This window comes from Chelonoidis abingdonii, chromosome 4 (assembly GCF_003597395.2).
Source record: "Chelonoidis abingdonii isolate Lonesome George chromosome 4, CheloAbing_2.0, whole genome shotgun sequence".
Lineage (NCBI taxonomy): Eukaryota > Metazoa > Chordata > Testudines > Testudinidae > Chelonoidis > Chelonoidis abingdonii.
Genome location: NC_133772.1, coordinates 106027069 through 106042093, shown reverse-complemented (window position 1 = coordinate 106042093; position 15025 = coordinate 106027069). Strand labels below are relative to the sequence as shown.

The window sequence follows — 15025 nt, the reverse complement described above, 5'->3', positions numbered from 1 at the left end:
CCAGTAGGTTACACAAGTTTAAACCTTGCTGTGCAGATGTCCATAGATGGATAACCAGGCTCTGCTTTGGGAGAGAAATTCATGTCTTCATCTCATAAAGTAATTTGGCTTTGTGTGGGGCATAAGGGTTTGGAATCTTGGTGAGTGGAATTCATCCTGCCCTGAACCTGCTAGCAGGCCACTAGGCTGCAGTGTAGTCTGTCAATGGCTACAATTTTAGCCTATTGCCTGCATGAATGGCTGCTGCCCTTCTTTGTCTGCCACCTAACTAGGAATCTGGCTTCAACAGCTTTTATAGAATATGCTGTGAAGAGAACCTTGTATATACTCTGGATAGGTAAGTGAATCTTACCTTAACCAGCTTGGCAGGAGTGGACTTTTTATTTTATTTTATTTGCTTTCAGCACAGTATTAGGAATCAGAAGATCTGCTTTTGTTCTTTCCCTGATTCTACACCGATTCTTCACAGTTGTAAATTGGAGATAGTAATACGTACCTCAGCATGGATGTTACAAGGCTTATTTCATGTTGATAAGGTGTTCTATAAAATCAAAGTATTATTATTTTGACTTAAATGGCAGAATAATACAATAACTCTCAAAGTTCAGAACTCTTCCATGTATAACAAAGTAATAACCCCAACAGCTGCTCTTCTTCTCTAGAGAAGATTTTGCAATACAATAAGATCTGCAAATTCTAACTGGATAGCATATTGTTGAGCCCTTTTATAAGAATGCAGGGCTCTTCTGTTGAGTCATGCTAGAGTCAGGTGCCAAAACTCCACTTTAGGATTTAGGTTAATTACTGCTAATTTATGCTAGCAGGTGTGCCTCATTATCTCCAGACAGGGTCTAAAGGAGGTGTTTCTTTGGACTAGAGGAAGCCTAGGATTGAGGATATTTGAGAGGAAAACCCTAGGAATACCTACACTTGAGGAGGAAGCTAAGGCTAAGAGTTTGTTGTTTTTTTATTGTTTTTGAGTTCCTACTAAAGCTAGACACCAGAAAGGGGTAAGTTTGAAAATTATCTCAGGGTCTTTATGATCTGTTGAGGACTGGATAGGGACTCAGCCTGTTCATATCAATATATATGTTGGTGGAATAAATGTGTGAGATTGGTCTTTATTTCCTTGTCCCAGTCCCCCGATATGGGTTGCAAAAATTTCAGAGTCATATGGGGAAAAACTATTCCTTACTCTAGTTTTCAGTTACATTGGGTGTTGGGACTGTGAATCTATTTAAAATGGATAAAGGAGTTTAGAAAACACTCTTAATACTGCTTATTCTGATTGATTTTGTTTTCTACCAGATGTTAGACAGAGAAGGTTCCCAAATATTATGATGTATGGTGGGAAAATTAGCCTGTTCATAATTCATATGTAGGTAACACTCTAATCCAAATCTTTGTTTTAGTTTTCGTATCTTCAGATTATAGATTAATCTAAATGTGGAAGACCTAATCTTATATGAAAGTCTTCAAGATGTTACACATCCAGTCTTAGTAAACTCACTCTCTCCAAAATTATCTTCATACAATCAAAAGAAAATGAAAGGGTCCTTTAGTGCTATCCTAACTAAACTATATTTAATAAATTTCAAACGATATATCAGTGCAATTTTAGTACTTTTTAAAATCTTGTTTAAATTGGGGATTTATTGACTTTTTAATTAGCCATAGCAGTCTAGATGTAAGTGATTTGGTTTGATTTGTTTTTTTAATTACAAAAATTTTTATTTGAGAGTATGGTGTGTATGAGTTTTATAGTTTCAAACCTCCACACTTTAACAGATATTATGCATTTCCGAGAATTTGGATAAGAGTACTAGTTCACAAGTACAACAGATACAGTGCTATGAGCAAGGCTAATACCTCCTTTGAGATAGAGATGTGTATATTTAAATCAAACAAAACTCTCAAGAAACAATCTGGATTTAAGACTTTACCAGCTGGGAAATCATTTGACCATTATAAGCAGCTCCGTCAGAAAAAAAGTTGCTTAACGGGGTGGTTTTTGTTCTAAAAAGAGATACCAAGATTTAGGATGTAAGAGACCCTTGTTTCTCATTTTCAGAGGACACTGGCTCCGTCTTACAGGGCTGTTCATCGGTTTGGGTTTTTTTTGTAAGATTTGTCCAATTGTGCATCTGTATTTTGTATATATCCACCAGGCAGACCCGTGTGTATGAATCAGAATGCTGGGGCAAATCTCATATGTGTGTAAGCCTTATATACGATTCCAAAAATCTCTTGGATGTGTTCTTCTAGGAATAAAAATAGTTTCAAGAATGGTAAACGAAACGCAAGCTACAATGGGCAATAGAGTCCATCTTCAAGCATTTTATGAATAGCATTACAGTGTATTGCCAGAAAGATACCAGTCCTTCCGTGTAATGTATATTCCCATCCAGATCCAATATTAATTTTGAATTGTCTAGTCCTGTGCCTGCTAAAACAGTAGCACTTTGAAATTATGGATGAAAAAGCACTATATGAGAGCTCAGTATTATTATTTAATAATAAAACACAAGATAGTTGAAACAAAATAAAATCATAACTTCACACCACTTAGTTTCATTGTTGTATGTTTTCTGTATATAAATAGTACCATTATCGTTCTGTTTAAAGCACAGTGTCTAATTTTTTAATAAAATCAAATAGTGTTAAAATATTGTCTTAGATATGTTTTAGGCATACGATAGCATCTTCATCTTGGTAATGAATAGGGATCCTAGTTTTCCGTGATGAACCAAAATTTTGTCAAATAAAAAACCCCATAAAAATTTGCAGTTTTCCATGATTGAAATGAAACGCTGAACTTGAGTTTCCCTAGCCACAATATTTATAGGTATCAGTTGAACACAGTTTTATTGATATACAGTAGAACCCTGTTTATCCAAGCCGCCATTACCTGGCTCTCTGTATTAATCAAACCACCAGCCTAACTGGGCTGGGCTCAGGTGGTCAGCCTCTGGATGGCAGGGGCTCCAGCTGTCATCCCTGTTTGGGTTTGCGTGCCCGAGCCCCTCCCTTCATCTTAAAATAAGAGATAGAAAGCTCTTTGCTGATTCTCCCAGTATTTGATTATCCAGTCTGGCCCTGGTCACAATTAGATTGGATAAACGCGGTTCCACTGTAAATTTAAAGTGCATTCAAAAATCAAAGAGAAGAGGAGTAGGTTGTGCACATTAAATTTTACTGAAAGTACCAGTGTCATTTATTCAGTTAATATCTGGTTTTATTTTTTCACAAAGTGTAAAAACTAAAGATTCTCTGTAAAAACAAAAATTCTGCAGTTTTCCATGGGAAACTGATTTCTAGGATCCCTGGTGGTGGAAAAATACATAAGCCTTCATAAGGAAAATATGCTGAATCTACTGTACTAATTTGTCATAAGACATGACTCTTAGTCTTGATAGCATGCATTGTCTATCTTTCTGTCAATCAATTTTTCCAAAAAGTTGAAGTAATGCATTGTCTTGTGAAGCCTCTTCCTTTCAAAATGTTGCCAGCTAGAGTATTCATCCTCCTAGACTGGTCCTTTAAAGTGTTGCATTTTAGTTATTACAGCAGTATGGCTGTTTTCCTCTCCTTTGCTTGATTCATGCAAGTAGCTAGCTGATGGTAACAGCATGAACTTTGGGGTATGGAGTTAAATTATAAAATATTTCTTTATTAGACTTTCTTGTTCTGTCTGATTTTAAAACTAAATGCAAGTACACATGTATTTGGCATTTTTATTATTTTGTTTAGAAGTCAATGAGTTGATTGGCATCAATGGAAGTTATGGGTGCCTGTAAGGGACTGCGGAAGATTTTGTCACGGTGGTTTAGCTGAGGCTGTTCGTCTTCTCAGGGACAAGTTACTAAAGGGTGTTTTGTGCTAGCAAATGCTCTTTGCAGCTCAGCCTGGGAAGCCAGCGTGTTTAGAAAAGCCTGGCCGTTTGCCATTAAAGATAGTTTAGTTGTGGGAAAGCTCCCACATGCCTATGTATGAGTTGTTTTACATGCTATTAGCATAAAGTTATATTTAGTAGGATCTGTCTTGCTGCTTTGGACTCGTTCCCTGCTTTGAACTAGCAACGTGCCGAGTCCCCGTTGCGAGTGTGTTTTCCTTACCTTCATTAAAAGCCATATCTCTCACTGTGTGTGTGTGTGTGTGTGTGTGTGTGTGTGTGTGTGTGTGTGTGTCTCGTCCCTGCAGAGCACTTAGGCACGTAACAGTGCCACTGTATGTGCTAATGTACTTTCCAAGGGCATATTCTGTTGATAAGTATAATTACTTCTAAGATCCGTGTTCCAAAATCTATTTAGAAATGTAATTTTTTTGTGTGTGTGTGTTCAAAATACTTCATCTTTTTATTTTACTTTTTAGGAAGGAAAAAGCATTAATTGATCCCTCCTTGTTCAAGTATAAAGTCCAGCCTATTAAAAAAGAACTATATGAATCTGTTACTGTAAAAGCATCTCAGATAAGGTAAAAATTACTGTTTTGTCACTGTGCTTGTATGTAAATGAGAATTGCACTGTGCTGGAATTACTCACTGTATTGTCTTCACTATGAGTATATGATTCATGGTAAGATTATGTCTGATCAAAGTAACACTTGGGTTTACTACAGGGGTCGGCAACTTCTGGCACACGGCTCGCCAGGGTAAGCACCCTGGCAGGCTGGGCCAGTTTGTTTACCTGCTGTGTCGGCAGGTTCGGTCGACTGTGGCTCCCACTGGCTGTGGTTTGCCATCCCAGGTGAATGGGGGCGTCAGGAAGCGGCGCGGTTGAGGGATGTACGGGTAAACAAACTGGCCCGGGCTGCCAGGGTGCTTACACTGGTGAGCCGCGTGCCAGAGAATGCCGACCCCTGTTTTACAATGTATTCAACACTCAATTAGAAATACTGAAGCCAAACATTCTATCTGTGTCCCACAGATCTTCTGTAGTATTTGTATTGTAAACTGTGTACATTTTAGCTATATTGACTTTAAACAGTTAGAAACTGGGGAGCTGAGTTCTGCAGTCGTTTTTAAGCGATTGACATTTTGACAGGATGTAATTGTTGCTCTTTAAAATTGAAGGTTTTTAATAACCTCACTCTAACAAACTGTGATAAGTTTTTTTGTTTTTGTTTTTTTTTACTCTTTAAAAAAAAAAAAAAGAAAAAAAGATTTAACTGCATCAACTTCCATAGTGTGTGTGATCTGAGTGACTCTAGTGGTATTTGATGTATTAACACAGACTCATTCTGGAACTAAATTATTTGTACTGTAATCAATCTCTAGTAGCTTCAGAAATAGGTGCAATAAGAAAAAGAATACACAGGCTTAAGAATGAAAGGGATTGTCTTGTGGCTAAAACACTGGGCTGTCACTTGAGACATCTGGGTTCAATTGCTAGTTGTGTCACAGACTTCTTATGACACTGGGCAAGTCATTTAATTTCTTTGTCTCTGACACAGTAGTCTCTTTCTGTTCGCAAACACTTAAGCACACGCTTAATTTGGACGTAAACACATACTTTAAATGCTTTGCTGAATTAGGGTCTTTGTACCTCACTTCCCCATCTGTGAAATGAGAATATTAACATTTCTTTTATCTCACTGTCTCTCCTGTCTATTTAGATGGTAAATAAATCTTCAGGGAAGGCGTTGTCTCTTGTTGATGAGTTTATAGTGCCTAGCACAATGGGGCCCCTGTCTCGGATGGGACCTCTAGATACCATTGCAGAACAAATAACTTATATTATTGTTTTTGTTTAATATTGGGAAAGCTACAGAGTCAGTGATACAGAGATTATTTGTGTGTGTGTATGTGTATGTACAGAATTGTATGAAATCTCTTACTCTCTGTATAGGATTTCCCTGGATTTAAAACAAAAGTCAAAGTCTGGATATCTAAAATAATATTTTGGGTACAGTAATTCAACTTTTTTGATGTGGAAATCTTGATTCTCATTAAGGTTGTTGAGAACAATAGTTGTCTAAAAAAATACTAAATTAAAACTTTACTGAGAAAATTAGAGAAGGCAGAAATCATATGACACACTGTTTCTGTGTGATCTGTAAATTTACATTCCTTATAAGTGAATGTAGATTGATTTTAGTTGGTAATGTTGCTCTTTTTTCTTTTTTTTATAAACACACCATAGCCGGAGGAAACATCTCTTCTCTCGTGATAGACTTAAACTTTTTTTGAAACAACACTGTGAACCACATGATGGAGTCATTAGAACTAAGGTAAATAAGTGGATAAATTGTTTGTAGAAGAGAGAGAGCATTGTCATCTAGAAATATGATTATATGAACTCACATATTTCCTCTTAAGACTTTTTTACTGAAAAAGATAGCTGCTCTCATTATAAATTATCATTATTTATTATAAGTAGGTGAAATTTTTAGTAGGTTTTCTGCTTTTATCAGCCAAACTATACATCTGGTGTGTTCTTTAAGCTGTACAAAATTCAGTGAGTAAGACATGGCACAATAAGCTAGTGTCACTCTACTGCAGTGGGTCTCAAACTTCTTTTCTTTACTGGCGACCCCTTTCACATCGCAAGCCTCTGAGTGCGACCCCCACCCCCATATAAATTAAACACACTTCTTAATATATTTAACACCATTATAAATGCTGGAGGCAAGTGGGGTTTGGGGTGGAGGCTGACAGCTTTCGACCTCCCTCCCCTCCTCCCCCCTGCACCAGCCCATATAATGATGTCACAACCCCCGAAAGGTCCTGACCCCGAGTTTGAGAACCCCCTCCCCTATTGTAATCCTGTCTCTCTTCAGATAAAAGGATCCAGGGCTCATCTTTACTGCAACAGTTCAAGTTAATACACTTGCGTTATCCCACTTGAAATAACCTCGCTGGAGCAAGGTTACGTCTACACTGGCAAAGTTACTGCGCCGCTCAGAGAGTGCAGAAGGAAAACTGCTGTTGTGTGGTCACACTGACAGCTGCCTGCGCAGTAGTGTGTTCACACTTGCAGCGCTATTCGGAGTGGTGCACTCTGGGCAGCTATCCCACAGAGCACCTCTTTCTCTTTTGCCGCTAAGACTTGTGGGGAGGTGGAGGAGGTTGTGGGGCATCCTGGGTCCTGTCCCAAAGCCCTGTAATGCATTGCTTCGCATCTCAGGAATCCCTGTGCTTCTCTCTGCACTTGGGGCCATCTTTCAATGGTTTGTGTACTGCATGCCCTGCATCTTCGATCTGCAGGAATGGATTCCAAACTGCTGACCAGTATGCTGTTCACTCTGACCAACACTTTTTGGCCTTAAACTACAGAAGCAAGAGGAGTTTGACACTGATCTCACCCTGCGTAGTGGCTGCGATACAAGATTGTTTGTGGGATTCAGGGAGATGCTGGCCACAGTGGAGCACTGCTTTTGGGCTTGGGAAACAAGCACTGAGTGGTGGGATCACATTGTGATTCATGTCTGGGATCACAGGCAGTGGCTGCAGAACTTTCACATGAGGAAAGCCACGTTCATTGGACTATGTGTCGAGCTCGCCCCAGTCCTGCGGCAGAAGGACACAAGAATGAGAGTTGCCCTGTTGCTGGAGAAGCACGTGGCGATTGCACTGTGGAAGCTGGTTACTCCAGACTGCTACTGATCAGTCGCTAAGCAGTTCAGAGTGGGAAAGTCGACCGTTGAACTCATGTTGATGGAAGCGTGCAGGGCCATTTATCGCATCCTGCTCCGAAAGACCATGACTCTGGGCAATGTGCATGACATTGTGGATGGCTTTGCACAAATGGGCTTTCCTAACTGTGAAGGGGCGATAGATGGTACGCTCATTCCAATTCTGGCACCACACCACCTAGCCTCTGAATACATTAATCAGAAGGGGTATTTCTCAGTAGTTCTCCAGGTGCTTGTGGATCACTGTAGGCGTTTCACAGACATTAATGCAGGCTGGTCCGGAAAGGTGCATGATGCACACATCTTTGGAACACTGGCCTGTTCAAGAAGTTGCAAGCAGGGACTCTCTTCCTGGACCAGAAGATCAAGGTAGGGGAAGTCAAAATGTGATCCTGGGAGACCCCGTCTACCCCTTAATGCCATGGCTTATGAAGCCATACACAAGGCAGCTTGACAGCAGTAAGAAGCAATGCAACAACAGGCTGAGCAAGTGCAGAATGACTGTTAAGTGTGATTTGGCTGTTTTAAAAGCCCTCTGGTGATGCCTGTATGGGAAGCTGGACCTTGCTGATGACAATATTCCTATGCTTATAGCTGCGTGCTGTACTCTCCATAATATTTGTGAAGGGAAGGGTGAAAGCTTCATTCAGGCATGGACCGCTGGGTCTCAGCGCCTGGAGGCTGAGTTTGAACAGCCAGAGACCAGGGCTATTAGAGGGGCACAGCGTGGGGCCATAAGGCTAAGGAATGCCTTGAGGCAGCAATTTGACGCTGAAAGTCCCTAATATTTATTGCTGTGCTCGGGATTGCAGTGCTTGTAATGCTAAGAGGTGATTGGTGCACATGAGGCAAGAAGGGGGCCTAATACTATTGTAGGTTGCTTTGCAGTGTTCTTTTTGCTTTCACTTATAGAATAAAGATTGCTTTCAAACCAACACAATTCTTTTAGTAAAAGACAGCAACCAGAGGAGAGAGTCAAATGAAAACATTCATCAGCAGGAAAGAGGAATAGGATCTGGGGGAAGGTCTCAAGAGGAGGAGGGGTTCCAGGACAGCTACAGATTTGTGTGTCTCCAGGGATCATACCCAGCCTTCCACTCTGAAGTACAGTGCAGCTGGTGCTGTACTTCAGCAGGGCCAAACTGCGGATGGATGGGTGTTCTGCGCAGTCGTTCCACCACTGATAACAAAGAGGGAGGCTGGGCTCCAAAGGTCATCTGTGATGTTTAAATGCAACGTTTTACAGAAGCAGTATTGTTTGCAATACAAACAACACTGATTTAGTGCTTTAAAACACAGTCAGTACTCACACACCTATCACTAACTGGCTGACCCCAGGCAAGCACACATGAGCCACAAGACCCCCTAAATGGTGAGTAGCAGCAGGGGCAGGGTAAATCACTCTTCTTGGACTCTGCTGTACACTGGGCATGTGGCTCTTGGTGAGAGCCAACACTGTAGGGGAGGGCCTGATAATCATTCCTGTCCTCACACTTTCCACAGGATGTGATTATTATGGACGATATCTCGCTGCTGAGGGTGAGCAGGGAATCAAGGAAGGGTCTTCTCCAAGCCTGCAGCTTCTGCCCTGGTCCCTGTGCGTGTTAGCCTGTGTGCAGCAATGTTGTCTATCTCTCTCTTCCCCCACCCCCATGACGGAAAAGTTACCATTAATGGGACAAGAAACAAAACAGCTCTGCTGAGTAACCTACAGCAGCAGATTGCCCAGTATCTACATGAGAGTTTCCTGGAGATCTCTGAGGGAGATTCACGTGAAGTGAGGGAGTATATCAACAGTCTGTTCCGCTGCTCAGACTAGGCATGTGGTGGGAGATAAGCCTGCTTTCTGCAATGCTCCTGCCCCCTACAACTCACTTCAGCAATTCCCAAAGTCAGATCCACTTACCAGGGCCTCCTCTCCTGTTTACACTTTGCCAAGATCCAACTGCTGTGACTGGCTAGGCTCTTCCAGGGTAGAAAAGAGCTCCTGACTGCATGGATCTCTGGCCTCCGAGTCATCCTGTGCCTCTGGTTCTCCCTCCCCTACTTTATCCAAGATTTCCTCCTCCTGGCTCGGTCCACTCTCAATTGGCACGTGAGCCAACAAAGTATTCACAGAGGCCTTCGCAGTGGAGGTGGGGTTGCCACTGAGTATTGCATCCAGCTCTTTGTAGAACCGGCAGCTTGTGGGCACAGCACCCACAGCTCCTTCACTTTTACCCTACACTGCAACGTGACCCAGTCATATCCCCTTTCTGTCATACATCGTGAAATCTGTCCATAGGTATCATAATTCCTACAGCTGGAGCACAGCTAGGACTGCACAGCCTCCTCTTCCCAAATGCCGATGAGGTCCAGCAGCTCGGCATCACTCCAACCAGGGTATCGATCACCTGGTGCATGGAGCAGGCATGGCCATTTGGAAAGATGCACTGAGACTAGGGTGACCAGATGTCTCGATTTTATAGGGACGGTTGTGATTTTGGGGTCTTTTTCTTATTTAGGCTCCTATTACCTCCTACCTCTGTCCCGATTTTTCATACTTGCTTTCTGGTCACCCTAACTGAGACCACTGCACACATCACCGAGCAAACAGGCAGGAGACTTTCAAACTTGCAAAGGAATGTATGGGGTGGGGGATGACGATTGGCCACCTGAGGACAGGACAGTAGAGAGTTGAGAACAGGCATTGTGGGATATCTCCGGGAAGCCAATCACAGTGCTGTAATTGCATGGTGTCTACACTGGCACCGCAGTGCTGTAGCCCCTGGCACAGAAAGCTCTATGTCTCTCATTGGGGTGGGGGTGTTGTGTGTGTTTTTTTGTTTGTTTTGTTGTTTTTTTTTTTTTTAAAGAGCGCTACAACTGTGCAGTTTGTGCGTACTAAGTGGTGTGGCAGTGTGTACACCTTGGGAGTTACAGGGCAGAAAGCTGCTTTACTGTGCAGAAACTTACCAGGGTAGACAGCGCCTGAGAGCGCCTGTGCTGAAACAACTCTCAAACTATGCAGTGTGTTTAGATTAGCAGAGTGATTGGGTTAGCAGTTGATGAGCTATTGTAATTTATATACTGGGGATGCAGCAGTTTAATTACCTCTGTTGTGAGCAGCACTCCAGTTTCTTTCCCCCTCCCTGGCAGGCCAGCTAGCTCAAGTTTAAAGCAACCCTTAATTTGAGCTACAGAATTTAATACATGGATTGGAGTTGGATTAGGAGCAAAACTCAAGTTACAGATCTAGTTAATTATGCAGTAAAGACAAACCCTAAATCTGTAACATTAATGAGACCTATGTGTGTGTAGGAGTCCAATTGACATCAGTGGGCTTTGGATCAGGTCCTAGATCAGGGGTTCTCAAACTTCATTGCACCATGACCCCCTTCTGACAACAAACATTAGTACATGACCCCAGGTGGGGGAACTGAAGCCTGAGCCCACCTGAGCCTCACCACCTGGGCAGGGGGACCAAAGCCCCTGGTAAAACTCAGAACTCTCAACGTTTGCTGTGAGATTCTGTGCTGCGTCTCTGAGATGTGCAACGTGGAATTCACGGTACAGAGGACAGGGGGCTAAGGCCACCTTCCAATCCTGTGCTCTTCCGTGGCTGAAGAGGCCCTTCATGTAATTTAGGCATCGAAGGCTGGCTGTCTAAGTTATGGCAATTTTCTAGCCTGCCCTTTTTCCTTCCTGAAGCACTGCCCAGAATCTGCAGTGCTGTGCTGATCCCACTCTGGATACAGTCCTTCCAGCCTCACAAATACGTTTACTTGCAAGAGGTCCTTGAAAGATAGCCTAATTGCTGTTTTCTGCTGTGCCTGTGCTGGGTGAATCCTCTCCTGAACACACATGGGTTTTAGGGCCTTTTTACACTGCTCAAGCCCTTTTATGTAGTGTAAAGGAACCAGAGGGAGGGTTAGACTCTAGAGTGACCAGATGTCCTGATTTTATAGGGACAGTCCAGATATTTAGTGCCTTTTCTTATATAAGTGCCTATTACCGCCCCCCCCCCCCCACCCTCTGTCCCTATTTTTTCACACTTGCTATCTGGTCACCCTATCAGACTCTCATCTCTGAATTCCAGTCTTGGCAGACACATATGAGAAACACACATTTGTTTAAAGGTAGTTCAAAATTAATTTCTAATTTTAAAGTCTGCATGTACATTATGTTGGGGCCAAGTTCTGCCTGCAGGAACACATGCACTACTCCCACTACATTCAGTGGGAGCTGCAAGATAGTTTGAGATCTCAATCTCTTATTAATCTCTCTCTTTGCTGGATTAATTCTGCATTTGAACCATTGTAAAAGAGAATGTTTGTTTGTTTTTCCCCTTGAACTAACAAATATTAATCTAGTTGCTTTTATTGTCTTTCTGAAAGCATGGTTTCCTAATTATGTAACTTCATAACAAATATCTATACTTTCATATTCCTGTATTAAGGCAATGTCAGTTGCAAAATACAAGATAGCAGAACAAGATTTCTCCTACTTCTTCTCTGATGACCCACCTACATTTATCTTCAGTCCTGCAAACAAAAGGCGAGGGAGGCCTCCAAAGAGGATATCTATTAGTCGTGTAAGTAACGACAAAAAGTGAACGTCTTCCATCTTGAAAATGAATTTGGGAAATTTATGATCTCTTGTATATCTGGCATAAAAGTAGATCTTGTCTTACATTTGGGGATATCAACAGGGAGCAAGCGTGATATTTAACCTTTTAATTTCAACAGGTAGTGGAAAAAGGAGTACAGATAAATGCATGTGAGAGGGTTCTACCATCAATGAAGGTAGCAGAAAATTAGTTTTCCAGTATGTCTACTGTAGGGTACAGTTGGTGTCTTGCACACTAAAACTAAAACTTCGCTTGCAACCACAATGAAAACAACATATGTCTCTAATTACACAGGATTCTAGCACAACCTAGAACTCTAAACTTATTAAATTGCAGAGAATCTTCTTGGTCTTCCCATTATTAGACAAATGCCTGAGGAGCAGTATGCTTCAGTGTGAAGTAAAGCTACAGTTATTCTTTGTTTATACAGCTCTTGAAAGAATGTGTTGAACTGCAATATATTTTCCAATCATAGCTGCTGTGTTCTTTTTCCAGGACAAGATTGCTAGTAAACAAAATACTCCAGGAAACAGAAGTAAAGTGGCAAAGGAAAGGGTAAGACTCCAGAAACAAAAAGAAGAAATGCAGGCCATGGGTAAGTTCAGCCCTCCTGTAATTGTTAACGCCAGTTCTTGCAGACCCAAGAGCTGATTGTAATAATGGCATTTTGGGTATCGGCTTTCATTAAAATTTTCATTTTAAAACGTGCAATGCCATTAAATATGACTTGTTTCAATCCTTGAGGTTGTCTCCCTGATACAATACTACTATAATATAATAGAGGCATCACAGGCAGTCAGATTATACTGCTCTCTTCTGTAAAGTTAAGTACAGACAAAATGTGAGGGAAACTTACCAAACACGTTTTTATTCTTAAATCTAAATATAAGTGCTATAGGATCAGTATATACAAAACTATGGATTTGTAAAGCCAGATGATTGGTATATACACAGAGAGTGAGAGAGAGATCAATCTCTGATTAGAAGGAAAAACTATATAAAAGAATACTTCAGAAGTTTAACCAAAAATGAACACGAACCCCTATCTAAATCTATAAGAAGCCTTACTAAAAGCTTCTAACAGACACTAAAAGCTTCTAACAGACACTTTAATAATCCTCGACATATCATTCCACAGAGACTTGGAGCTTGTCTACATGACACAATTGTTCAGGCGTGATTTCAAAGTATTTTAGTTGTTAAATAAGTGCAAACAGTAACTGTGTATCGATACTCTTTCTCTCCCCCACCCTCCTACTCCACCCCCAGTTTGAGATACTTATTGGTTTAGTTTTAAGGTGAGAAGGAACTGGGTTAGCTAGACCAAAACAAGCCCAGTTTAAACTAATGTCCACACAGCCTTTATATCAGTTTTTAAAACTACTTAAATTAAACCAGTGCAACTTTCTTGTGTAGACAAGGTATTAAAAGCCTGCAGTCCCTTTTCAGTCAAACTCGCTCTCTTTCAAAATCTGTGTTTAAGGACTATAGGGTTGGGGGTTGGCATCTGTTCAGTGCCTTGGGGAATTTCCATTTCTTATCCTTTTATTTTCTCAGAAGGGATAAGTGTAGTTAAAGATTTCTGCCCTTTGGGCAAGATTGTCCAGTTTGCTTGGATAAGGGGCAGAATGTTGTTGCACTTCCCTTTGAGAAGTCTGGAAGGGAGATTAGGATTTGAGGACTACGGGTCCATCTGTGCAAGAGAGTGGACATGAAGACTCTGCAGAGCCAGGTACTTCTGCATGCTGGAAGTGGCAGTAAGGCACAAGGGAATAAAGGGGCACCTTAGGTAGGCCCAGTTACTTCCCTGTCCTGATTTCCAGGATTGGCTATAATTTGGTCCTATATCAGGATAGCTTAACTCTATCTTTCCATCATGCCATTGAGCAACCAAAATCCTTTTGGTTCAGCCTCTAGCTCCAAACTGAATTTGGGAACAGTTGATCTTCTGATAAGTGACATGGCATGTATTATCATGAAAATTATATATATGTCAGCCTTCAGGTTCTATGGGCCTGACTAGCACATGGCCACTGAAATATGGAATTTGGCTTCAAAATAGCTAATGACCTTACACACTCTCATGATTTTTAACCCAAAAAATAGAATGCGCATATTTTGTACATATTTGTGTATTACACTAGTTTTGCGTGTTCATTTTGCTAATCACTGCCCTACAAACTCTGATTTAAAACAAATTTATTCACAAGTATTGTAACTTTTTTCATATTGGGATTACTAAAACATTATAGCAAGTAATTGAATGAGTATGTTCTCCATAAAGAGACATTTATATTAAAAAAAAAAAAAAAAAAATTTCAGAATAAAATATTTTTTGTTTAAACATATAACAATGGAAATTCATTATATTAAGAACCTAAGAATGGCCGCACTGGGTCAGACCAAAGGTTCATCTAGCCCAGTATCCTGACTTTTGACAGTGGCCAGTGCCAGGTGCCCCAGAGGGAATGAACAGTACAAGTAATCATCAAGTGATCCATTCCTGTTGCTCATTCCCAGCTTCTGGCAAACAGAGGCTAGGGACACCATTCCTGGCTAATAGCCATTGATGGACCTAACCTCCATGAATTTATCTAGTTCTTTTTTGAACGCTGTTATGGTCTTGGCCTTCACAACATCCTCTGGCAAGGAGTTCCACAGGTTGATTGTGCGTGTGAAGAAATATTTCCTTCTTCTTCGAGTGCTTGCTCATATCCATTCCAGTTAGGTGTGCGCGCGCCGCGTGCACATTCGTCGGAGAAACTTTTACCCTAGCAACACTCG

General features: G+C 41.2%; 1 protein-coding gene across 5 annotated transcripts in view; it reads left to right on the top strand.

Annotated features, from left to right (window-relative positions):
* Positions 1-15025, top strand: part of BAZ1A (bromodomain adjacent to zinc finger domain 1A) — a 127669-nt gene that overhangs the window by 48519 nt on the left and 64125 nt on the right. For all 5 annotated transcript variants that reach the window (XM_032762846.2, XM_032762847.2, XM_075065508.1 and 2 more), the window contains 4 exons: positions 4372-4473; positions 6141-6228; positions 12071-12205; positions 12737-12836. In XM_032762846.2, coding sequence (XP_032618737.1) covers positions 4372-4473; positions 6141-6228; positions 12071-12205; positions 12737-12836 — 425 coding nt within the window. The remainder of the gene's footprint in view (positions 1-4371; positions 4474-6140; positions 6229-12070; positions 12206-12736; positions 12837-15025) is intronic.